General features: G+C 40.3%; 1 protein-coding gene across 8 annotated transcripts in view; it reads right to left on the reverse strand.

Annotated features, from left to right (window-relative positions):
* VEPH1 (ventricular zone expressed PH domain containing 1) overlaps positions 1–25,391 on the reverse strand; it is a 268,821-nt gene that overhangs the window by 199,423 nt on the left and 44,007 nt on the right. For all 8 annotated transcript variants that reach the window (XM_071214585.1, XM_058295197.1, XM_004454419.3 and 5 more), the window contains one exon: positions 10,924–11,098. In XM_071214585.1, coding sequence (XP_071070686.1) covers positions 10,924–11,098 — 175 coding nt within the window. The remainder of the gene's footprint in view (positions 1–10,923; positions 11,099–25,391) is intronic.

A 25,391-nucleotide genomic window follows, 5' to 3' on the forward strand; every position in this document is an offset into this window, starting at 1 on the left:
CAAAAGGACAAATATTGTATGATCCCACTGATTTGAAACAATTAGAATAAGCAAACTAATAAAGTCAGAATCTATAATATAGGTTACCAGGGGATGGGGTAGGGATAGGGAATGGGAACTAAGGCTTAACATGGAATGATGGAGATGTTTTGACAATAGATGGTGGTAATGGTAGCACAATATTGTGAACATAATTAACAGCACTGAAATATATATTCAAATATGATTAAAAGGAGAAACATTAGTTGTATGTATGGTAACAGAGTAAAAATTTTAAATCCATGGAATTACACTACACAAAAAATTAAACCCTAAATTAAACCATGGACTTTAATTAACAGTACAATTATAAAAATATGCTATTATCTGTTGTAACAAATGTTCCACACCAATGCATGGTGTTGGAGGTGGGCTGGTATATTGGTCTGTCAAAGGAATGAGAAACCCTGGATTTGAATACCAGATTTATATAGTCCTGAAACTATTGTTAAAAAACAAAGGTTGGACCAGCAGAATATCTCAATCACATATAATACCAGGAGTTAAAAATGCTTTTTGACCTGAATCAAAGGGGGAAATGGAAAGGACAAATGAGTTTATATGGCTATGAGTCTCCAAAAAGAGCCGGGAGGTTATCAGAGGGGTTGCCCTTATGCACACCTTGGCAGAGTCCCAGAGACAGATAAAGTAGATACAAGCCCAGGTATTGGTTCTTCTGAGGGCTACAGAGACCCACAGGTTCTATGGTCATGGCAGATGGAGTTCAGTGCCATGTCAGTTGGCCCTACTTTGGAGTTTCTGTTTCTGTGTGATGGAGCTGGACTCAGATGTGATCTTTATTCACAAACTTCTCCTGTTACTTTTACCGGAACTGTAGTTGGTGCTAGGGTTTAATATATACCCAGGGGACCTGAATCTCTGGACTGACCATGTGATAGCCAGGCCCTGAGCCTCAACAGACTTCAGCTCCTACACTCTGGTTTATTGGACTTACCCCACTCAGCTAACATGGAGATGAAGACGGTCAACCACCAAACCAGGGAGCCAAGAGTGCCTACAACTGAAAGCAGGAGTATTGCATCCAGCATCCATGTGGAATTTAAGGCCCTTCTTGATATAGATGTGGAGTGGACAGAACCATTCCAAGGTCCACAGGATGGCGGAATAGAGTATGGATTAGAGTGGACTTACTGATATTCTATTCATAAACTATTGTGATTATTAAGTGAAGAAAATGTGGCATTGGTGTGGAGAAAGTGGCCATGGTAGCTGCTGGGGGTAGGGAATGGGAGGAAGAGATGAGATGTGGGGGCATTTTCGGGACTTGGAGTTGTCCTGGGTGGTGCTGCAGGGACAGTTACCAGACATTGTATGTCCTCCCATGGCCCACTGGGTGGAATGTGGGAGAGTGGGGGCTATGATGTGGACCATTGACTATGAGGTGCAGCGGTGCTCAGAGATGTATTCACCAAATGCAATGAATGTCTCATGATGATGGAGGAGATTGCTGTTATGGGGGAAAGGAGTGGGGTGAGGAGGATGGGGTGTATATGGGGACCTCATATTTTTTGAATGTAATATTTAAAAAATAAATAAAGACAAAAAAACAACAAAGGTATTTGTTATATACATATTTTTTATTTAGTTGAAATGAAATAAGCTTATATCTATGAAGATCATTGTCTTAGGTTGCCACAGGGCTACTGATGCAAAGTACCAGAAATCTGTTGGCTTCTTTTTTTTTTAAAGATTTATTTATTTATTTCTCTCCCCTCCCCCCCCCCACCCCAGTTGTCTGTTCTCTGTGTCTATTTGCTGCGTTGTCTTCTTTGTCTGATTCTGTTGTCAGCGGCACAGGAATCTATGTTTCTTTTTGTTGTGTCATCTTGTTGTGTCAGCTCTCTGTGTGTGTGGTGCCATTCCTGGGCAGGCTGAACTTTCTTTCGTACTGAGCGGCTCTCCTCACAGGGCGCACTCCTTGTGCGTGGGGCTCCCCTACACGGGGGACACCCCTGCGTGGCAGGGCACTCCTTGTGTGCATCAGTGCTGCGCATGGGCCAGCTCCACACGGGTCAAGGAGGCCTGGGGTTTGAACCGCGGACCTCCCATGTGGTAGACGGATGCCCTAACCACTGGGCCAAGTCTGCTTCCCCTGTTGGCTTCTATAAAGAATATTTATTTGCAGTAAAAGCTTACAGTTATAAGGCCCTAAAGACTCCAACTCAAGGCTGCTTTCTCACCAAGGTCAGTTGCCATGTGTTGAAGCAAGATGATGAGGGATCTGAGAGGACTCAGCCTTCTTTCTAGGCTTCCTCTCTCCTCAGCTGAAGGCTGGTATAGGGTTTTTCTCTCAGGGCTTCTTCCTGCTCCTGGCATACAGGTTGTTTCTTTCCAGACCTTCTATATCAGTCTCAGGTCTCTTCTCAAGGTCAGCTGTAAACTATCAGCTGACATAGCTCTCTCTTCCCACGCATCTTCTTTCGTGAATGTCCGTTTACATCGGCCCAGCAAGGGGGTGGGGACTCAACCTGAGTTATCCCTTGCTGACCTAGCCCAATCAGAAGCCCTAAATTCATTTTATCAAGTAACTTAATCAGAGGTCCCTCACTGAATTTAACACAATCAAAGGGTATCACACCCAGAATTATAGATAAGTTTACAAACATAATCTTTCTCTTTTTGGGATTCATAAATAATTTCAACTGCCACAGGTGGTATATGAGAATCCTGTATTTTCTGCATGATTGTTCCATAAACCTACAACTTCTCTAATAAAGAAAAAAAGGTGATTATATATATGTATAAGTGCTTTATAAACCATAAACAAATATTTGAAAGAAAAGTTATCTCTAAAAAATATTTCTCCAAGTTTATCCCAGCAGATTAAAGCATAAATAAGCAAACAAACAAACAAAAAACAAATACAAAGATTTCCTTCCACTGTGGGTAAGTCATTGTCTGAGTTCAGCACAAGGAATTTCCAAATCTATGCAGGCCTTATTCTATTTCACAGCAACATCTGCTGGTGAAGTCAAGAAGGTGCAAACTCTGGCTTGCATCAGATCCAAGACATGGTTAACAACCGGCAGAGGTTCCTTTCAGTTCCAAGATGTGTCTCTATTTCTTGAACCATATTTGGGTTGACTATTTGCAGCATTTTATTAATATTTTATTACATATGGTAATATTCGGTTTGAATAGTCTTAGTAAGATTACTTAGTAGTTTCTTTCCTAGAATGTGACTAATAAGTTATTTTCCAACAACCTGTAATATGGTGAATTTAAAGCCTTTTCCTTTAAGAATAATAAACTTATGAAATATGAATGGTTAATCATCTCCCAAAGGATTATGATACTTCATGAATGAATATAGTTCTCCCTCCATTATTTTAATATGGGCCTGGCAAATGGCAGATGCTTAATCAGTGATGGCAACCATGATGATGAAGATGATAATGATGAGAAAAAAAGGAAGAGAAAAAGGAGGAGGAGGATAATCCTAGTAACCAATGAACTATGGGCATGGCACTGTGTAAAGCACAGATGCTTCATCTACTTAAACCTCACACCCACCCACTAGTGCCATAATGAGTGGAATGTCCGTTTTCTATGCCTAGTTTTCTGAGACAGCTCACTAATTAGTGGTTTGGATTTTGTCTCAAATAGAGAAAGAAATGAGGTGAATTTATCATAGTTAACTAGACAGTTTTTTCCGAACTACCGCCAATAATTCAGAAAGGAATTTGGACTGCTCTGGAAGAATATTAATTCTTTCCAAAGACTTTCCACTTAAGTATCAAATCATTTGAGGTCATCTTGTGACCTTTGCAAAGGGTCACAGTAGACCATGTAAAAGGTATATTTTCTTATAATGTACATCTTTTCTTATTATGACCACTGATTTAGAAATAAAGAGGAAGGGGAATCACCGTTTTAGTTTTGACACCAGTGGTGTGCACTGTATGACAGGATTCCAAATCAATATTTGGAAAGGGCTTTCTACAAGCTCTCAAATAATCTCTGACAGTTGGAAATATACTCGTTTTAGGGGTCTCCAATAATATTGTCAGCTTCTTGGGTGAAAGATATGCCAACTCATGCTGCACTAAGCACTGGTGGTGTTTCGTTTCCCAATACTAGACAGCTGTTACAGTCCATCTTCATATGGCAAAGAACAAGCCTGGAGAATTACTCAGAATCAATGTAAAACAACGTTCCCACTTCTGCTGTTAAAGATTATCAAATTACTTCTGATATGATCTAAGCAGAACACAGATTCACTACTCAAGCAATATCCTTGTCTTATTTTTTTAAGTCAACATTTCCCAATTAAATATGGTTTTAACTGTTGTTTTTTTAGATACCTCTTATCAGATTAAGGATGTTCTCGCTATTACTAGTTTGTTAAGTTTTTTTTTTTTATTATCCTGAATGAGTTGTGAATTTTACCTAAAAGGAAATTTAATTTTGTTTTTCAGATTTAGAACTTTATTCCACCTGGAAATAATATATGCATGTTGGGAGATAAACAATTGTTCCAGAACCATTTATTGAATAGTCTATCCTTCTCCACAGCAAAGATACCATTGCCATTTATGCAATTTCCATATATGCATGGGTTTGTTTCTGAACTTTCAATTCTATTTTGTGAATATTCTATTCATTCTATTTGCCTATTCTTGCACCAGTGTCATACTGTCATAATTATTATGGTTTTACAATAATCTTGATATCTAGCAAGAAAATTATCACTCCCCAAAGGCCACCTTCTTCTTCTGCAAAATTGTTTTGGCTATCTGTTCAATTTTATCTTTCATGGGTATTTTAAGATCAACTTGTCATCTTCCATGGAAGACGCTGTTGGAATTTTATTAAAATCTCTTTGAATTTATGCATTAACTTAGTGAAAATTGATATCTTTGCTATATCAAGCCCTCTCATCCATGAATGTAGTATATTGCTCCATTTTTTTTCCTTTATTTAATTGCTTTCCATAAAGTTTATCCTCAGAAGTTACAAATATTTTCCGATAGGTATCTTATATTTTGCTATTTTCAACACGGTTTTTTTAACATTACATTTTCAATTGATTATTGCTGGTGTATAGGAAAATAACTGGTTTCTGTAAATTGATGTCATTTCTAGTAATTTTATCAAAATTTCTCTTATTATGTTTAAGAATTGACTGGAGAGTATCTGGGTTGTCTATGGTAGGTAATCATATATTCTTGAAGTAATGAATTTTTTATCAATTAATTTTTTATTCTTATATCTTTCATTTGTTTTTCTGGTCTAAATAAAGGCCTCCAGTGCCATTGTAAATAGAATTCTTTAAATTACTTTAAAGAAATGCTTCTAATGTTGCAGCATTAACTATCGTGTTTGCTGTACAAATATATCAATATATATTGATATGTATAGAGGAAGTTTCCCAAAATTCCTAGTTTGAAAAAAATCTTTTTTTTTCTTTTTAAATTATGAATGGGTACTGGATTTTAGGAAATGCTTTTATTGAACACACAATTTTCCCCTTTTAGTCGTTTAGTGGGGGAATTACATTTTGAATAGTATGCCATATTTGCATTCCTGGGATAAACTCAACTTGGGCATTATGAATTTTATAAAACGGGGATACCAATGGGTCCTTCCTCATAAGATATCAGGAGAATATGAGTAATAGACCAGTACCTGGTACATAATAAGCACTCGATAAATGTTAACTATCATTTTCTTCAAGCATTTCTAGATTGATTTTGCTAAAATTTTTTTTAATGATTCTTGCATCTGTGTTCATAATTAAGACGTGCTTGGGGAAGCAGATGTGGCTCAACTGATAGAGCATCCACCTACCATATAGGAGGTCCAGAGTTCGGTACCCAGGGCCTCCTGGCCTGTGTGGTGAGCTGGCCCATGTGCAGTGCTGCTGAGCACAAGGAGTGCCATGTCATGCAGGGGTGTCCCCTGCATAGGGGTGCCCCATGAGCAAGAAGAATACCAAACAAGGAGAGCCGCCCAGTGCCAAAGAAGCACAGCCTGCCCAGGAGTGGCGCCGCACCCACGGAGAACTGACGCAGCAAGATGATGCCACAAAGAGACACAGATTCCTGGTGCTGCCTGACAGCAATGCAAGCGGACACAGAACACACAGAGAATGGACACAGAGAGCAGACATTGGGGGGGGGGGGGAGGTGGGAAGGGGAGAGAAATAAATAAAAATAAATCTTAAAAAAAAAAAAGTGTATTTTCCTTTCTCATACTGCCCTCGTTGAAGTTGACATTATAGTTACCAAAAGCAGCCTTATGGAATTAGTTGGAGAATATTCTTCTTTTTCAACAATCTGGAATATATTAGATAATATTGGAATTATCTCTTCCTTAAAGATTTGCTAGAATTTTCCTAAAAATGGGAAATATTTGTGTATGGGCAGGAGGGGTTGGCTTAAAATTACCAATTTAATGGTATTTGATATTTGGTTTTCTATTTCCTTAGCTCTCAAGTATGCATTAAGACAACACTGTGCTCTTGCTTTTAATCCATCTTTTATGAATTTTCACTGGGTAAATTCAGAGAATACACACAAATGAAATCTAAACAATTTCAATAAAATGAATTTATATTTACATTTAATATAAAAGTGAAATTATCACTTATAAATAACCATTAAAAATAAGTATAAGTTGGCTTGCAACTATGTAGAAATATGTGCCTTTGGAGATAGATACATAAGTACCACATGATTGATTTATGGGCATAATAGAGGCATTCGGTTTGGAATCAGTGGCAGACATGTACATGATATGGCCATCAAAAATGATTGATGGAATAATATCGACAAAGTCTAAGGGGCAGTCACCACTGGCACACTATTACGCTTGCCTGGACCCATCTGGTCAGCTTTTCATCAGCGTTTCAAAATGAAGATAGAGTAGTTCTCCTCATAAAACTTACAGATGAAAGACTCCGGGACAAACTAGAGTTAATATTGAGGAGGAAGAAACAACTATCCAATAAGACCTTGGCATGCCAGAGTAATAGGCTGAATCTCATAAGAAGAAAGTGTACAGGGATGGACATAAATACTTACATAAGATTCAGAAATAAACAAGACACGAGTATGGCATGGAGATGAGCAGTGTGCATGCTAAAACAACACTTGCAAAAAAAGATTTTGGAAGTTTAGTGGTCATGTGGCTGACAAGAAAGTGAATTTCATTTTAGTTTATCATAAGGCAAATATAGCTTCTGAACAGAGGGAACAAATCCACTTTAGTTCACGCAGGCAAGACCAAGCCTGGAACAGTGAGCCTAGCCATGGGCTTCACACTGCACAATGCTCATAGGGGAACCAGAGCACCCTCAGAGGCAGGCAACCAAGTGGAGGAGGGGGCCGGTATACTTGGCAGAAAGAGAGGAGTGCAGGTGTGATACCTGTGGAAGAAAGGGAAAGTGGGAAAGGGAGGGGTGGTCAGATATGACACTTATAGTCCATGTTTTGAAAGCTTTTCATGAAGCTTCTCAGGAGCTAGGCTTTATGGCCCCCAAGGAGATGGCCTTAGCCAAAAGTGAGAGACCATAGGGAGAAGACTTTTAATTCAATAAAAGGAAGAACTAGAGCTGTCCAGAGATATATTGGGCTGCCACAGGAACTAGTAAATTCCCTGGGACAAAAGATATTCAAATATAGAGAGGCCATCATGATTATCATCATCACCTTAGCTAACTTTTCTTGAAAGCTATGTTCTGGCTTTATATCATATAATTATCTCAATATCTCTATTTACATATTAGGAAATAGAGGTTAAGAAAGATGAAAATATAGCCACTATTAGGTGAAGCTGAGATTCTATAACAAAAGCAGGCTTTGTAGTAAAACTGACCAGGGCTTGAATCTTGCTTTTAACTTTCCTAAGTTTTGGCTTCCACATCTGTAAAATGGCATTGTGCAAATTCGCAGTTTTTTTTGGTGTTTTTTTTCATACCCAATATCCACTCACACCACTACTGACAACAATGTTGGCAACTACTCCCTGTCCACCTGGTTCAGCTGATTTGTCCAGCTCCTGATTTGGGGATGCCTCATGACCCACTTCTGGTCAATTGAAATACAGTATCCCCTGGCAACAATGATGGATTGGTTTAGGAATGGGTATGCAGCTGGTGTCAGGTCAATCCCAGACAATGAGCCTGGATGTGGACTTTCTTTTGCTTCATTGGTCTTTGTGATGAGGTGAGCTGGAGGCTGCGGAGGCTCACAGCAGGGAATGTGACAGCAAAGCCAGTCCAGGGGAAACGGAGCCAAGTAATGCTTTTGGGACTCCACTGAGCCCTAAAGCAAACCAAACTTGAATTTAGCTATACTCATGAACTTCTCAGTTGCATGTGCCAGTGAGAAGGGATTGCTGCTGTGCTTCTTCCTCTTCATCTTCCTCCTCCTCCTCCTTCTCCTTCTAGCCATTTATGGCAGGGTTTTTTGTCACTTAGAATACTACTAATTCGTAAAATGGGATAGTTACTTATTTTGTGGGGTTCTTGTGGGGGATTAGATGACAATAAATTCCGAGAGCTTAAGATATTATCTGGCACAAAGAAATCATGGAGTATATTTTAGTCATTATAGTTGTTATTATTATTGCTATCATTGAATGGATGACTGTTTGATGGGGTTCAAGCTAAATCATGTTTAATGTCCCAACCCAAGCTTCTACAATTTTATAGTTCTAGCCTTGTAAAACTGAGATAGAATTGAATAACTGTAACAGTCCAGTGTTTTTTGTAAATGTAGAAAAATGGGAGAATGGGGATTAGAATGCTATAATATATGTCAAGGAAAAAGGTCTAAAGGGGAAAAATTGCAGGTATGCCAAAAGAAATCCCAATCATTCCTAAGTTTGTTTGGCAAGGGATATAAAATAAGGATTAGCAGAACAGAAAACTCACTGCTCAGAGACTAGATTCCCTTTTTCTTTGTAACTCAAAGTTTGATAATCACAGAGAGGTGATTGTCGAGTTTTATGGGCACATTAGTTCTAAAATTCTAAACTGTAAAATATATAGCTCCCATCTGTTTTTGTTTTTGTTTTTTTTAACTTTATTTTTTAAAAAGTCTTGTAGTGCCAATATTTTAAAGGTCAAGTTACCATTCATTTTACGGTAATCTCCATAGTGTAGATCAAACATACAAATTCATTTATTTCAAATGCTTGCAGTGAATTCAGAAAGTGCATTTTATTTTTCAAAAGATTTCTTTGTTATTGAAAGAACATTTCAAAAACAAAAACAAAACAAATAGATGAGCTAATTCTTGGCAGCTGTAGCAAGACAATTCTTTTTCATAAATCGGTTAGATGCAAGACTAACCAACATGATTTTAAAGTATGTGGTGTGTGTAAGTATTGGTTTGTAACTCCTATAAAACATGCTTCATGTAGCCGAGGTGTTAAAAAAAAGAAAAGCATAATTGGCTTCTTGGACTCTTAGGGAATTTGATATCATACATGAAGTAAAGTTAGCAATTCAATCCTGTGGTCAAAGAAAATTAGATATGGATAATACTGATTGTATTGATAATGACAAATCTTTAGAGAGGAGCACAGGTTGAGTGATAAGCTTCCACTCTCCTTGCTGGGTTCAAATATATCTGGGTAGATATGCAGACCATTTAGGTAGCTAGTATGTGGGAGGGCAGTGTTGCTAAAAACACTCCTTGGGAAGACATCTGGCAAATGACGTTAACTTAGGGACGAAACCTTAGTCCTTGGTGAGCAGTAGGCATTTTGAGACCTGGAGTAGTAATTTGCTGCTAGCCCAGACTCCTGGATGGATGTTGAGCCCAGGGAGGACAGAGAGTTTACCTAAAACTGAAAGAACAATTTCATGGCAAACTTGGTAACACACTGAGAGCCAAAGTGTAACACCAAGGAGAAAGACAGAGGCTCTCTTCCACTCCACCACCAGTGCCACATACAATTAGTGGGCTAAGGACTGGTGGCTCCTAAAGTTTTAGGTGGAGCAACACAAACTTGCAGAGGCTGCCACCCCTGGCAGGACAGCGTGGAGTGGATTCCATTCTGGGACCTCCACAGCAGAGGCTGCAGAGTCTGCTGGGATCAGAGTAGTGGAGGCAGGCACCAAAGCGTGGCTGAGCCAGGAAGCATGGAGAGAAGAGCAGCATGGGCTTGTGGTCTGGTCTGGTTATTGCAGCCGGTACACTGCTGGGAACTCTAAGACATACTTAGTCTGGGGACAGACACATAGAGGACTGAGGTTCAGCCTTAGCCTGTGGGAGGACTGAGTCAGCAAAATGTGGTCCAAGGTACTAAAGGACCTCACGCATTTTTGCAGGTTATTGAGGACTGGGGGCATTTGGGTGCATGATTAATAATACCTTATATGGTTCCTTGACCCCCAAATCCAAGAAACTTGGTTTTTGATAGATCTAAAACCAAAGTAAAAACCACAATATTTTGAGTGGACTAACCTGATCTTCTCTTTCAGTTTAAATGTAGGAACAATTACCAGAGATTCTCTCATTTGAATTTTTATGGTAATATTTAACAAAGTTGTAAATCACACCCAAGTCAGGTTCACATTTAAGAAATCCTTAGGTATTTGCTGATGTATTTTACCTAACAAAAGATATACCTTGCTTTTAGAAACCAAAGGTGGAAGTAGTTTCCCACGAGCCACTGGGAGTTCTAACGAATTCATCTAATGAATCCAAATAATTCATGCGCTGGGTGAAGACATGTAGACTCAGCCAGCCCAAGTGGCCTAACCCATGTCTGCCAGTCAACTACTAGCAAAGTGGAAAATTTAATGTGGCTTCAATACTTTAGGTCTCTCTTTCCATCAACCGAAATTGCCTCATGAACACACTTTAAAATGGCTCCAAAGACACTTCCGCCTCAGCCTTCACACCTTACCTTGCAGTATGCTCTTGACAATAGCCTCTGTGTGATCAGCCAGTAGATCCGCTCTGGTAATCGAAGCCAGGGACAGGTAGTTAGACATATTCCTGCACAGTTCCTTGTTGCCTCTGTGGAGGAATTTCACGGCAATGGGAATGGCTAATGCCATCACAGGGGGCCGGTTATAATTCTGGGAAAATATAAGAAAGTAAGAAAAAATAAGTGACATTATTTATTCATTGATTCATTGATTTACTCATTCATCCAAAAAATATTTACTGAGCTAGGCTCTCAGACTACAGTTGTGAAAACACAGGCCTTGTTCTCTTAGAACTCTTAGTCTTGTAAGGCAGATTTATAGGCAAACAGGCATTAATCACACAACTGATGAGGGCCCTAGCAGCAAAAGCACAGGGTTCTAAGGGAGCAAAGAAGGAGCATTCAGTCTTGGGGGGTTTCCAGAAGGACTTCTGGAGGAGGTGATGCCTCAACTGATACCTAATGATGAACAGGAGACAGCTGGGTGATGGCAAGGTAAGGAGAGCAGAGAAGAGAGGGCTAATGCATTTGGGGAAATGTAAAATAGTTTAGTAAAGCTGGAATGTGGTACATCTGAGGACTTTAGGGTAGGGAAGTGAGAGAAGGGACTGGAGAGGTAAACAAGGCCATGATTATGAAAGGTCTGATATGCCATGCTAAGAAGTTTGGGATTGAACTTCAAGGCAATAAGGAGTCATTGATAGGAGGAATAACCCTTCAGATTGGTAATTGAGGAAACAATGAAAGAATGTTGAACAAGTTGCTTTCTGACTATTCTCTTAAAGCTAAAGAGATTTTGGCTAATGATATTTAGAATAAAAAAATAAATATAAATCAGGCTAAAAACTAAAGGAATTCTGAAGCTAAAATACTTCTCTTCTTGACTTACTTTGTGACTGAATGAAAAATGTACTTACTTTTAAAATAGTGTTATCAGCATTTAGTTTCCTAAATGGAGAAAATAGAAATTGTTTTCTTAAAAATAACAACGTGTATTCACTATCTCTGATAATCAACCCTATCCCACAGACTGGGCAAAAGTTGCAGGGAGCAAAATGTGTTCGGAGAGGTGACTTTGTATTATCTTATTCAAGATAAAAAGTGGTTGTCTTTTTCTCTAACTGTTCATATGAAAAGTGTTTCTTTTTCTACCCATGGATAATCCACCTTAGTACCTCCCACAATCTTGGGCCTATGGTAGGTGTTCAATAATCATCTGTCAAATTAAATAACTAATGAAGAAAATGTGACTCTATTGTGACATTTGTCACTGGGAGCATAATGTAGTGCTAAGGGCATCTGAAGGAAAAACAAGTCCTCTGGATTCAAATCTCAGCTTTGCTACCATCTTGCTAGGTGATCTTGGAGATGTCATCCAACCTACCTAAGTCTCAGTTTCCCCACTTACAAAAGTAGTTATCCTTTCTATATCATACAATCTCTGATATTGTTTTTTTTTAAAAAAGACCCCAAAGCAGCCATGACATCAACTGCCTGGCACAGAAGACTTCCTGGGCTGCTGAGCGACCACCAACCTTCTTGAAAGAGGGTTAAGTAGGTTACTATGAATATGGATGTCTAGATTTTGGGTAATCAATATCTAGGTTTGTCTATGTCAGCCTGAGAACACTGAAAATGGGGTTCAAGAGTATCATGCCAAAAATTATTAGTTATCCACCAATAGCTATTTGCCCATTTCCCAGTCTTCTTTCCCATTAGAAATTGCTATGTGCAAAGTTCTGGCCAATGGGATGGAAGTGAATGCAATGTATTCAACTTCCAGGTTGTCAATACCATGAAGCAACTTGGCCCCCTCTTCCTTTTCTTCTGTTACTGCTGGTTGGAATGAAGATTTGGTAACCAAGGTTGAAGCAGTCAATCATCATAGATCGTAAGTTTGAAACAATATGTTGAGTAATGTAGAGAAACAAGATAGGAGCCGAGTCTGTGGTACATAGAACTACCATATCTTCTCAGGATTGCTTACTTTTGAATTATTATATGAGAGACAAATAAAGTTCTATGTTGTTTAACCCATTGTTATATTTACATCTTTGTTATAGCAGCTGAGCCTGTACCCTGAATAATATAACATAAAACCAGGACCTTCATTCTTCCACTTTTCTCTATAGCATAACGCACTATATGGAATGAAATGTAGAATTCCACCTTTAGTAATTTGTAGAAAACTTCAAATCCAACAATCAGAACAAAAGACATGAGGCAAAAATGGTCATTGACATGTAGGAACCCTGAGCAATATTATGCCTTATTTAAAATAGGACATTTGGGTCAACTGGATCTCTATATGGGAGAAAAATTGATCCATAAAAATCAATTTCTCATAGACTGCAGATCTAAAAGTGAAGTATAAAATAATAAAGCATATAAAAGAAAACATATGAGAACATCTTGATGATCTCAGATCAGGCGAAGACTTCTTTAACAGAACTTAAAATGTGTTACCCATAAAGGAAAAAATGATAATATGGATTGTAACAAAATTAAGAACTTCTAATTAACAAAAGATACCATTAAGTAAATGAAAAAATGATCCACAGAGTGGGAGAAGATACTTGCAATACATCTATCCAACACAGGTGTAGTAATTTAAGTTTTTTATGAACCTCAGAAAATTATATTCTTAAATTAATCCATTCCTGTGGGTGGGAACCTATTGTAGATGGGATCATTAGACTAGATTCAATTAGGGGACCATTTGATTAGATTACTACTACAGAAAGGCATAACCCATGGTAGGTCTTAATCCTCTTACTGGAGTCTTTAATAAACAGGATGAATATGGAGGGGAAAAAAGGCCACAGATACACACAGGAGCTCAGAGAGGAGTCTCCAGAAACTGAGAAATTCCAAGAAGCCAGAGCTGAAATTAATGGAACACAGAAGCAGAAAAATCCACAAAGCAGGGAGCTGTGGACAACAGAGCCTGGAGAAGAAAAGAGTAATAGCAGATGCTACCATTGTGCCCCTCCATGTGACAAGAGTCCAGGATCACAGCCAGCAGCTGGCCTTTGGGGAGAAAAGCATCTCCTGATGAAGCCTTGATTTGAACATTTTCACAGCCTCAGACCTGTAAACTTATAAGTTAATAAACCCTCATGGTAAAAGCCAACCCATTTCAGGTATACTGCTTTCACAACTCTTAGCAAACTGAAACAAAAGGACTACTAGGATGAAAAATCAGTCAGTAAAAGACAAGGTAACCAAATGGAAAAATGGACAAAGACTAGAATGGATACTTGTAGTATTGGGCAATCTTAGTGTGGCCTGACACCTTTATCTGGGACCCACAAATACACCCTGTGCTCAGGCCCAGATGTGTCAGCCTGGTGGGATAAAACACAAAGCCCTAGTAGATAAGGGACTGCGGGTGCATTCCTTCCCCTATTGTTCCCGAGCATGTGTAAATTCACCAGAGACAGTCTGACTCTGGTGGGCATGTTTGATGACATCAGCTCATACCACGGTGGTTTAGCCGTCCCTGGCAGGGAGGGAGCAGCAGCACATGAACACAAGAGAGGACGGCTGTGCTTGGAAGAGCTCCCTGTGTCTGCCCTGGTCTGAGACCTGCTGGCTATGGGGAATGGACGCCCACTAGTGGAGCTGGCCTTGCTCTGTCTCTTCTGTAAGTAAAACCTTGTTCCACTCAGGGCTGCGTGAGTCAGCCTTTGCTGGCGATCCTGACACTTGTTGGCATGGCTTGACATCTCTTCAGGTGTCTCTCTTTCTGACTGGCAATGCTTCACAGAAAGGATATCAAAACAGCCAAGAAAATATATGAAAAAGTGTCCAATTTCCTTAGTCTTAAATTTTGGTCTGGCTTCTGATTATATGGCTGTGTTTAGTTAATTAGATTCATCAAGCTATGATATGTGCACTTTTCTGAAAGTATTGTATGCTTGACCAAAAAGTAAAAAGATGTACAGCCATATAATTGCAGATTTCAGTTTTCCTTTTAAGTGTTCTTAAAAGTTAGTATGAATACGAGATTCAATATTGTATGCATGTGTAAACAACCCCTCTTTCAGGATTGTGTGAATGACAATGACAGGCAGTGGTGTCAGAGGCTCAGTGCAGCCAAGAGTATAATAATGGTGGTGACAATATCAGGAAGATGCCATCTCTTCACACAGAGTAAGAGAGTCAGGTAAAGTGAATATTATGGGATAAACGAGACACTCAAATATATGTTCTTCTGATTTAGTCTTGGAAGTGAAAACAAAATTTTAACATTCATATCTTGATGTCCAGGCCTTAAAATACTTCTGGAAACCACAGAAAATGCCCATCCTAATCCTCAGCCCCACCTAGACCCCTGCCCAATAAACATTCATCCTTCTGGAGACTGCATCCTAATTCCTCTCTGAGGAACTTTTACCCCTTGACTACCAGTCCAGGTACTTCTACTGAAGGCACTTCTGCACTTGGTTTCAAGGTGGTCGATGACTCAGACACTGTCCCTGGTCCAATGACAGACTCAGGATAGGCAAGTTACCCAGTTATAATTAAGGAGATGCAATAGTGTCTTTGTGAAAGAGATTCTTGTCTTCAAAGGGGAGAGAACAGAAAGCCAAGATTAGCGCCGCAATCTTATGACACAGTAGGGAAAAGCATGTTTGTGACTCAAGAAAACATGGCAGAGGTTGGATCTGAGCCAAGTTGAAAGGACCTCCCCAAAGTCAGTTGTATCTCTAATTTTTCTGTTGCATTAATGAAGTCTCTTGTGCTTAAGCTTCTCTCACACACACACACACATACACACACACACTATCACTAGAAGCAAAAAAAATGGACCTGATACATCATTCTTAATTCATTCCTGCATTTCCATCTATTTTTTTCAGATGTGGGGTCAATCTGATCCCCAAGCAGAGAAAATAGGTATCTCACACACTAAGGTGGCACCCCCCATTAGGTCAGCCATTTTGAAAGCCCTGATCCAAGGCATGTGCCCATATAGCAGTTCCACTCATTAGGTCACTGTCTTATCCTTTCTAGAGTTCCTGACTCTGCCTAACCATCAAGACTATGGCCTGTACCCAGGCTTTTCCCATATCTTGCTTTGCCTTTGTCTGGATTGTCTCCCCTCCCAGGTGAGTTTAACTGAGCCTGATTGGCCTAGGTCATCACTGGCTGCTTCTCTTCTCCAGGGGCTGGCACTTAGCTTTGGAAGTCTCTGTGCTTGGTCAGACCACCAAGAATTGTTTGGATTCACTGAGACTAACTCACACCAAGGTATTTCCACAACCTGGAGCATAACCCAGCATGCCCAAAGTATTCAACCACAGGGAGGATCTTTTCCAGGTCATCCCTGTCACGTGATCAGGACACCATGGAGCCAGACTAGTAATGAAAATGCTCACTCATGGGCACAAAATCAGACAAGATCTGAGCAAAAGGAGATCCTCAGGGACATTTCATCTAGGCCATGTGAAACCTAATTAAAAAGCTGTCTTGCCCACCAAGTGGTGATGGAACATTCCCATCCATCAGACTCAGTCTCCCCAGTGAACAGGGCTAGTTAAATGTGCCAAAATCATGAGCTCTTGCTGACAATCCTCTTTTTGTTAACACATGCTTCAGGTGCGTGGTGTTTTGGAAGGCCAATTGATTTGCTCATCTTCTCAATTATGATCATATTCTACCCCAGCCCACTTGAGGTTACATTCAAGTTTCCTCAGTTAGTGTTGGATAGTCCCCAAACCCCTCTGCCTCACCTACACGTACAATTTCTTCGGATGCTTCTACAAACAAGTCAATATCTCCAGTACAGGTAGATTTTTTTCTATTTTGATTTTTAGAAAACACAGACTTGTCCCTGTCTTGGGCTGGCCAAAGCCCCCGCTTTGACGGTAGAACACAATCACAGAATTCTTTCTAGAGCTTCTTGCCAAAGAACTCCATTCTCAAGTTTACTTTATGTATTCCGGGTTTTCAGCCAAGAACAATTCACAGCTAGGGAGGTACAATTATTCCATAAGAGGAATATGCCTTGGAGCACATTTACTTGTAACTTGCTGAGAAACCAGAGGTGGTGGCATTGGGAAGTACAATTCAAGTGTCCCCTGCTAATTGTGAACACAGACAGGGCACAGGGAAAGATGAATGGAATTCAGTATTCCTAGCAATAGTTGTTTTTAAACTTTGCAGTGAGTCAGCATTTGTCAGCAAAAACAAAAGGAATGACTGTCTTAACTGATTTTATCATATACTTTTTACAGCAATTCTAGATGTTTAAAAAAAAAATGACCAGCTATTGAAATCTCTGAAGTGTGGCTCCACAGAAACATGTGAAATGTATAAAATCCCCCAAAATATATAATATTAATTAAAAAAGACAAAACTTTTAATACACTCAATTTTTTGTTTCTGTTTTCTTCCCACATATACCATTTGGAAAGTGCTCAAATAACATAAGTGAAACATTAAGCAAAGAATAAATAGTTCATATAAACACCAAGGGAATTGCCACTGAAAGCACTCAATCTCCAAATAGAGTCTGGACAGTTCCTAGCATATTAAGAAGCCTTGGGCACTGTTGATGGCTACAAGATGTGAGGGAAGGTCTGGGAGGCAAAGAGGAGGCTGACAGATCCTGCACAAACCCCCATAATATGGCTGAACTTTGTTTTCAAGAGCAACAAAAGGAGTTGCTAATGTAGCTGTTCTCGGGCCCATGAAGTAATTTATCTCCAGAATTATTTTGGTCACAGAAATGCAAATGGCACACATGCAGAGAAAACTCTGTGATTATGATAGGACAAATAACCCACTTTAACAGCAGCTGCCAATGCCAGAGCCCATGACAGCCCTTGTTCTTTAGTGTAGGCTGTTGGTGAGCATGTTGGTCTGCATTTCACCTTATACACAGTTCAGTGCTCCGGGAAGTACAGCATATAAAGGCAAATAAGCCTTGCTCCTGGGGACAGTTATAGCTAGCTGTTGCAATAAGACAAGAGTGCCTTGTTCTACAGATGCCAAGAATTATATTTCTGAACTAGATTAGCACCAATTTGAGCTTTCGGTGGAGTTTATCCTTTTCAAAATGTACTTTGAGCTGTTTCCCAGTGTTTTAAAGTTGAAAAGAAATAAAGCTAAGTAGGAGAGATAACCATCTGAGGTGATAGCAACTAAAATATGTTTTGGCTCTCAGGACTTGAATTCAACTAAGAGTTATAAAAAGGGATTAATCTCAAGAAATACTAAACATCATTTATAAAACAGGGTCCTTGGATTATTCATCCATCATCAGTGATCAGATCATCAAACTGATCTTGGATTTAAGTATAAAATGCTTGGTCCTCAGCAGCATGTCTATATATGAAAGCTAAATGACACACACACCTAAGTTTTCCCAGTATGTTTTCTGATAGTTAATAAGGGAGCAGATCTCTGGAATCTAGAGGGTTGTATCCCAGTCTCCTCTCTCTTCATGTCACTGGCACCCACTCACAGGAGAAGTGTGGCTGCTGAGAAAGCCAGGAGCAGTTACATCTCCTGACCTCATCCATTCATTCACTCAATAAACAAGTACTATAATAAATAAAGTATACAGCTTCTTAGAAAATGTTGAACACTATTTTAGAGTCCTCTGAAGATGACGTAATAATGATAAAAACCAACCAGACTTAACACTAATGCAGCATTTCCTATATCTTAAATGTTTTATGCCTATTAGTTTGTTTAATCCTCACAACAACTTCAAGAGGCAGCTATTCTTATCATGTACAGTTTTCAGATGTGGAAATTAAGACACACAAAGGTTAATTTAACCAAAGTCACAGCAAGTAAATGGTAGAACTGGGATTGCCCACTGAATATTAAACTTCTAAATTAATAAAACCAGACCTGCCTCTAAGAAATTCTCTCAAAACTGTCCAAGGCAGAGTTTAAATCTTCCTGTAGCATTAACTGGGGAAGAGGGAAGTGAGAAAAGTATTGACTCCAGGAGAATGGACAATGAGTCCTTCCCTTTATAGAGGGGGTAGTAAGTAGATCCTTTCTGATTTTCTAACAGTTGATTTGGTGATTATTTCTATTCCCCACTTGCACCCTCTGAAAACTCCCTTTGGTTATTCCCCTTTCCATACAGTGATAAAAAGTGTGAGCAGATCTGGGGAAAGAGATAAAATGCAGAGCTGATCCAATACCTGGAAAGGGCTCCATTAGCGATTAGTTGGGGAAGAGGCAGTAACTGTTGTAACTGATAGAGTGAGGCTAAAACCTGGCATTGATGCCCAACCTTCATGATGGCTGGGCTGATAATTCTCTACAATTTTATTCTAGCTCATCAGCTATGTCAATAATTACAACCCCCTTGAGGTGCATCATAATTTTCTTCAGCCCTCTCCAAGTTTGGATTCATCCTAGAAAGTAATGGGTGGCTTGGGAGGGCTACCTCCCTTTCAGAGTTTTTCCAGGGACAAAGAAATGGGCAATAGCCAATTTCACATAGAAACTTGGACAGAGGAAGCTATTAACCCTAGATAAGCTGTGGTTTGGAATAGGTACTTCAGGTTAGTAACTAGACCACCAATGGAGATTGCTTTTATATTTAAAAAAAGCATGTTTTTCATGTGCATTCCTCTTACCCCTCCACTCCAATTAGAGGTACTAGATTTTAATGGCTTCATGTCTTGCATGGAGCTAAGTGGATGCTTACTTCCATTGCCCCGTGAGAGTCTGGATTTATTTGCGAACTACAAGCCACTACTTTTCTTGAGCATTTACTATGTAGCAACTGTACTAAGTGAACACTTTATATAGCATCTTTAATCCTCTTAACAGCCTTGTGAAGTATATATTGATATTGCCATTTTATAAATGGCAGAACTGAGGCTTGGAGAGATAAAATAAATTGCCAGTTCTCCTCTAAAGAAGACTAAGATCCCCCAAGCTGTAAAGCCCTCAGGCTGAAGTTCTTTGCTGTTCTCCCTCTCAGCATCTCCTAAGGGATTCAAGGATTTCACACTGGGAGGTGATCTGGCTGAATCCTTTGATTTATAGATGGAAGGTTTAGAAGTTTGCTGAAAGCACAGGGTGAGTTGTAGAAACTTCTGGCCCAAGACCAAAGAAACCAAAACTCACGAGTACATGCCACACACAAGTACTGATTTCATATTGAGGGTAGAGTAGAGGGTGACTTCTGGAATTTTAAATGTTATTTAAGGTAAATGTGGCAAGGTTATACATTTAAGGGCCAAGAAAATCATAATAATTACCAAGTAAAGGAGGAATACTAACGATGACCTGAAGGTGTGTAAGAAATGGAGATTAGTTTAGTTTTCACATAAAAGAAGAAAATATTAATTAATGTAACCTGGCAGCCTACTGCCTCAATCTCCCACTCCCTGGCTAAGCAGGAGCAAAGGAAACCAGCTTAAGCCAGTCCCGTAGCCAGTTAAAAGGATGCACAAGAAAGAGATAAGTCAATACGAATTCAGCACTAAATTCCATTCCTTATTAGGCAAAAGGAGCAGGTAGATGCTAAAATGGTTGGAACCTGACAGGGGAAGTGGTTAATCAAAAATTGGAAAACTTTTGTGGGAAAGTTAGACTTCTTGAATAGGTTGTAACCTTTGAAGTATCCAATCTATGGAGAAACAGAGGAAGGGCTTGCATACTAGGCTTAGGGGTATAAATTGTGTTATTTTTCTTTGTTCAGGGCACCAGCCACGTTTTCTGGTTGTGCGCCCATTCTTGCAAGATTGAGAATAAATTCTTTCCTTCTCTACAATCGGGTGAGCCTTATTTTCTTCCAGAAGATTTCTTTCTTCCAGAAGATTTCTTTCTTACAGCACTTGGGACTTATCCGGGATTCTGAAGCTTCAGAGAGCAGACCCCTGGAGTGTACGATGGGGAGGTGCGCCTTGCTGTTTAAAGGGTCTTGGACTCCAATGGCAGGGCCTCACCTCTGGTAGACAAGAGACTCAAGAACAGACGCTTAGATCTGCTGACTGTAGATGAGAAAAATGGAAGGGAAAATCTGCCTCTCATTTCCAGGTGATTCCATGCATGGACCAAGGTAAGAACAAAGGCTATTAAGTATTACCTTGGTGGTTGGAAATTCTGATGAGTCTGAGATTAATTGTGCATGCACGAGACATGTGACATCCTGCGCAATGTGATGTGGAGTCCCAATTCATGTTTCCCTTCTCCTGCAAGGGAAAGGGCCAGAGACTGATGAAGCAAAAGATTCAAGAGAAAGAGACCCAGACAAGATTCAGAATGGGAAATCAAGGCAGTCAGTCGACTGGGGAAAAGGGGAAAGGGGTATCTGTAGGATCCCCCAGAGATATTCCTCCAGATAGTCCATTAGGGAGGATGATAAGGCATTGGACCGATAGTGATCAGACCAGGGGGAAAAAAAAAGAAGAAAATGACTAAACTCTGCTGTTATATCTGAACGAAAGAAAGTATTTTACTGCCTGACCTATTCTGGCCAAAATACAGGTCAGATGAGGATTGGCTTTGCACCGACTGTAACATTACTGTATGTTAATGGGAAAATATCCTTCTCCAAAGAAGAGTCTGACTATGCAGTGTGCTCGTTAAATGGGAAGGGGGCCACTCTCTATCCTATGAAAGATGAAAATCTAGACCCCAAGACTAAGCTTGCAGAAACTAAGGCTGCAGAAACACAAGCTGTAGAAACTAAAGTCTGTGACCCCCTGTTGAATTTCCCTCCTCCTTACGTTCCCCCTCCCCTCCTGGGAGAAGGGCCATTAGACCTGGAGGACCCAATAGAACCCATTCTAAACCCTGGAGAACCAGAGAATCAAGCGGGTCCACCAGCCCTACCGGTTATAACCCACCAACAGCTGAGGAAAAAATTGGAACAGTATAAGAAAGATATACAAAATTTTTCATTCCCCAGAGCACCTGAGGAGAAGAGAGTGAAAGAGCAACACTCCATTGAGCCTTTGTATCCACTGAGAGAAGTGCCAATGGCACCAGGGGAGATTGGCTATGTAAATGCCCCACTGACAAGTACTGAAGTAAGAAACTGCAAAAAGGAGATGAAATCACTAATGGAAGATCCAGCGGGGCTGGCTGAACAAGTAGATCAATTCCTAGGTCCTAGTTATACACCTGGCCTGAACTTATGTCCACACTGAATATTCTCTTTACGGGAGAAGAAAGAGGAATGGTGCGGAGGGCAGCTATGAAGGAGTGGGAAAGGCAGCATCCACCTGGACCGGGTAATGGCAGCAGAACAGAAGTTCCCAAACACACTTACTGAGATAATAATGACCTGGGGGACAGAGCACAAATGAAAGATCTTAGAGACCTCATTATGCAGGGGATCAAATTGGCTGTACCCAAATCTCAAAACTTGAAGAAGGCCTTTGAAGTAGCCCAGGAGGATGAAACTCTCTCTGCTTACCTGCAATGATTGAGGCACCAAGTGAGGAAATATTCAGGGATGGGCCCTGATGATCCTGTGGCTCAGGGAATGTTAAAAATCAGCTATGTGAAAGGGTCTTGGCCTGACATTCAGATGAAGATTCATAAAATAGAAGGATGGATGGATAAGCCCTTAGAAGAGTTATTGAGAGAGTCCCAGAAAGTGTTTGTAAGGAGAGAGGAGGAAAAGCAGAAATAGAAAGCAAAGTACTTGATAGCCACAGTTGACCAAATGGTTAAGAGAGGGAGGGAACAAAGAGGTGAGATAAAGATGCAAAATGGGCTTATTTAGATAAAGGGAGGAGGGGAATGCAAGGTTCTGTAGGGTGCTATCACTGTGGGAGGCCTGGTCATTTCAAAAGGGAATACCAAGTTTAAAGAAAGAGAGTCACGAATTTTGAAGATTAGGGGGGTCTGAGTCTCCTTACTTCTAAAGCCCACTGGGAGCCTTTAGTAAATCTAAGGGTGGGCCCTTATCAGGAAGAAATTATATTTTTAATGGACACCGATCCTCTGTGACTTATCATCCCAAAGGGACCAAACTCTCTGAGAGTTCCCTTACAGTCTCAGGCGTAAAAGGAGAAGGATTCAAGTCCCCATTCTTTCTCCCACTATTATTTGTTGGGAGGACAATCAAATTGTGGGCCCTTTGTTGTACATCCCAGAAGCTGGGAGTAATTTGTTGGGAAGGGACTGAATAGTATTCATGGGTCTGGATTAAAAGTAAGGGATGGGCAGATAGAAGTAGTCTTAGCCATGCTCACTGAAGAAGATAAAAAAAGATATCAGAGAGGAAGTGTGGGTGAGAGAAGGGAATAGAGGGGCTTTGCAGGTACCCCCTATAAAAATCAAATTGAAAAAGGAAGAGGAAATTATTTGTTGAAGACAATATCCCATTCCCCTTAAGGGGAGGCAGAGACTTCAACCCATCATTGAAAGTCTTCTTTGGGATGGACTCTTGGATCTCTGCATATCCCCCTTCAATTCTCCTATCTTGCCCATTCAGAAATCAGACATTGGTTGGACAATGGTACAGGATCTAAGGGCCATTAATCAAATTGTTCAGGTTTGACACCCAGTAGTCCCAAAACCATACACTCTCCTTACCATCATAAATGGTTTAGTGTAATAGATCTAAAGGATACTTTTTGGGCCTGTCCCCTTGATCCAGAGAGTAGAGACTTGTTTGCCTTTGAGTGGGAGGATGCCTCTACAGAAAGAAAACAGCAATATAGGGGGACAGTTTTACCCCAAGGCTTCACAGAATCCCCCAACCTCTTTGGGCAGGAACTGGAAAAAGTATTGGAGAAATTTGCAGTCCTATCTGAAATTTCCCTTCTATAATATGTAGATGATATGCTAATATTAGATGAATAAAGGTAGATAGTGGCCCCAACTACAAAGTGCTTATTGACTTTCCCAGGAGATCAAGGGCTAAGAGTGTCAAAAAGTAAGCTACAATTTGTCGAAAAGGAAGTCAAATACCTGGGTCATCTCATTAGTGAGGGAAGGACGAAGATAAATCCAGAAAGAATTCAGGCCATTACTGAATTACCTCTTCCTTGGACAAAAAGAGAACTATAAATGTTATTATAAATGATGGATAGATTCTTATGCATCCCAAACCCAAGGGTTATACCAAAAACTGTTGGAGGAGGAGCCTGACAAGTTAGAGTGGAAGGCGGAGGAAGTAAAGGCCTTAGAGGGGCTCAAACAGGCATTGGTGCAAGCCCCTGTTCTAGTCCTTCCCTCCCTCGAGAAACCTTTCCATCTGTTTGTGACAGTAGATAAGGGGACAGCCTTGGGAGTCTAACTCAGATCTGGGGAGGCCAAAGGAAGCCTGTGGCCTTCCTTTCCAGAATCCTGGACCCTGTCTCCAGAGGATGGCCAGGGTGTGTTCAGGCCATGGCAGCAACTGCTCTCTTAGTAGAAGAAAGCAGGAAACTGACCTTTGGAGGGGCCTTAGTTGTTAGCACTCCTCATATGGTCAGGACTATTTTGTCTCAAAAAGCAGGAAGGTGGTGAAAGGATATCTGAATTCTGAAATATGAGGTGATTCTAATGGAAAAAGACAAATTAATACCAACAATTGATCATAGTCTGAACCCAGTCTCTTTCCTTTGGAAAGGGTTCAACCAGATAAAAACTCCTGAACATGATTGTTTAGACTTAACTGAATACCAAACCCAAGTCTGGCCCAACCTAGGGGACCTTCTCGTACATTCGGGGGAAGAACTATTCATAGATGGGTCTTCTAAGGTCCTGGAAGGAAAAAGGCACAATGGCTGTGCTGTCGTTGATGGGCTAACTTGTGAGGTGAAAGAGGCTGACCGAATGCCCAATGATCGGTCAGCTTAAACTCGTGAGCTGTATGCATTAAATCAAGCCCTTAAATTGTTAGAGGAAAAAGATGGTACAATCTACACAGATTCTGAATATGCCTTTGGCATGGTCCACATCTTTGGAAAAATTTGGGAAAAAAGGGGATTGATCAATAGCAGAGGGAAGCAATTAGTCCAGTGAAACTGGTAAAACAAGTGTTAGCCATTCTGCTCTTACCAAGGGAAATAACTGTGGTACACACAAATGGGCATCAGAAATGTCACACTTTCAAAGCAAAAAACAACAGATTGGCTGGTGAAAAGGCCAAAGAGGCTTCCCTCTGTACCCTCTGGAACTGATGGTCCTGATACCCTTCATCCCCCCAAAAATTGGAATCCCTGTATTCTTTGAAAAGGAAGTAAAAGAACTAGAACAATTGGGGGTGACCTTATAGCCAAGGGAAGTGGCTACTCCCAGATGGCCGGCAGATGTTGAATAAGCAAATAATAAGGGATATACTAGCGGTTTTGCATCAAGGAAGTCTTTGGGGGAATATAGGCTATATGTGACCTGGCCCTCAAGCATTTTGGGTGTGTGGGCCTTTATACAATAGCCAAACAAATAAGCGAGCAGTGCATAATCTGTCAGAAAGTTAATAAGAAAGTCTTAAGAAAGCAAGTGCCAGAGGGGAGGGA

The sequence above is a fragment of the Dasypus novemcinctus genome, chromosome 4 (genome assembly GCF_030445035.2).
Source record: "Dasypus novemcinctus isolate mDasNov1 chromosome 4, mDasNov1.1.hap2, whole genome shotgun sequence".
NCBI classification, from domain to species: domain Eukaryota; kingdom Metazoa; phylum Chordata; class Mammalia; order Cingulata; family Dasypodidae; genus Dasypus; species Dasypus novemcinctus.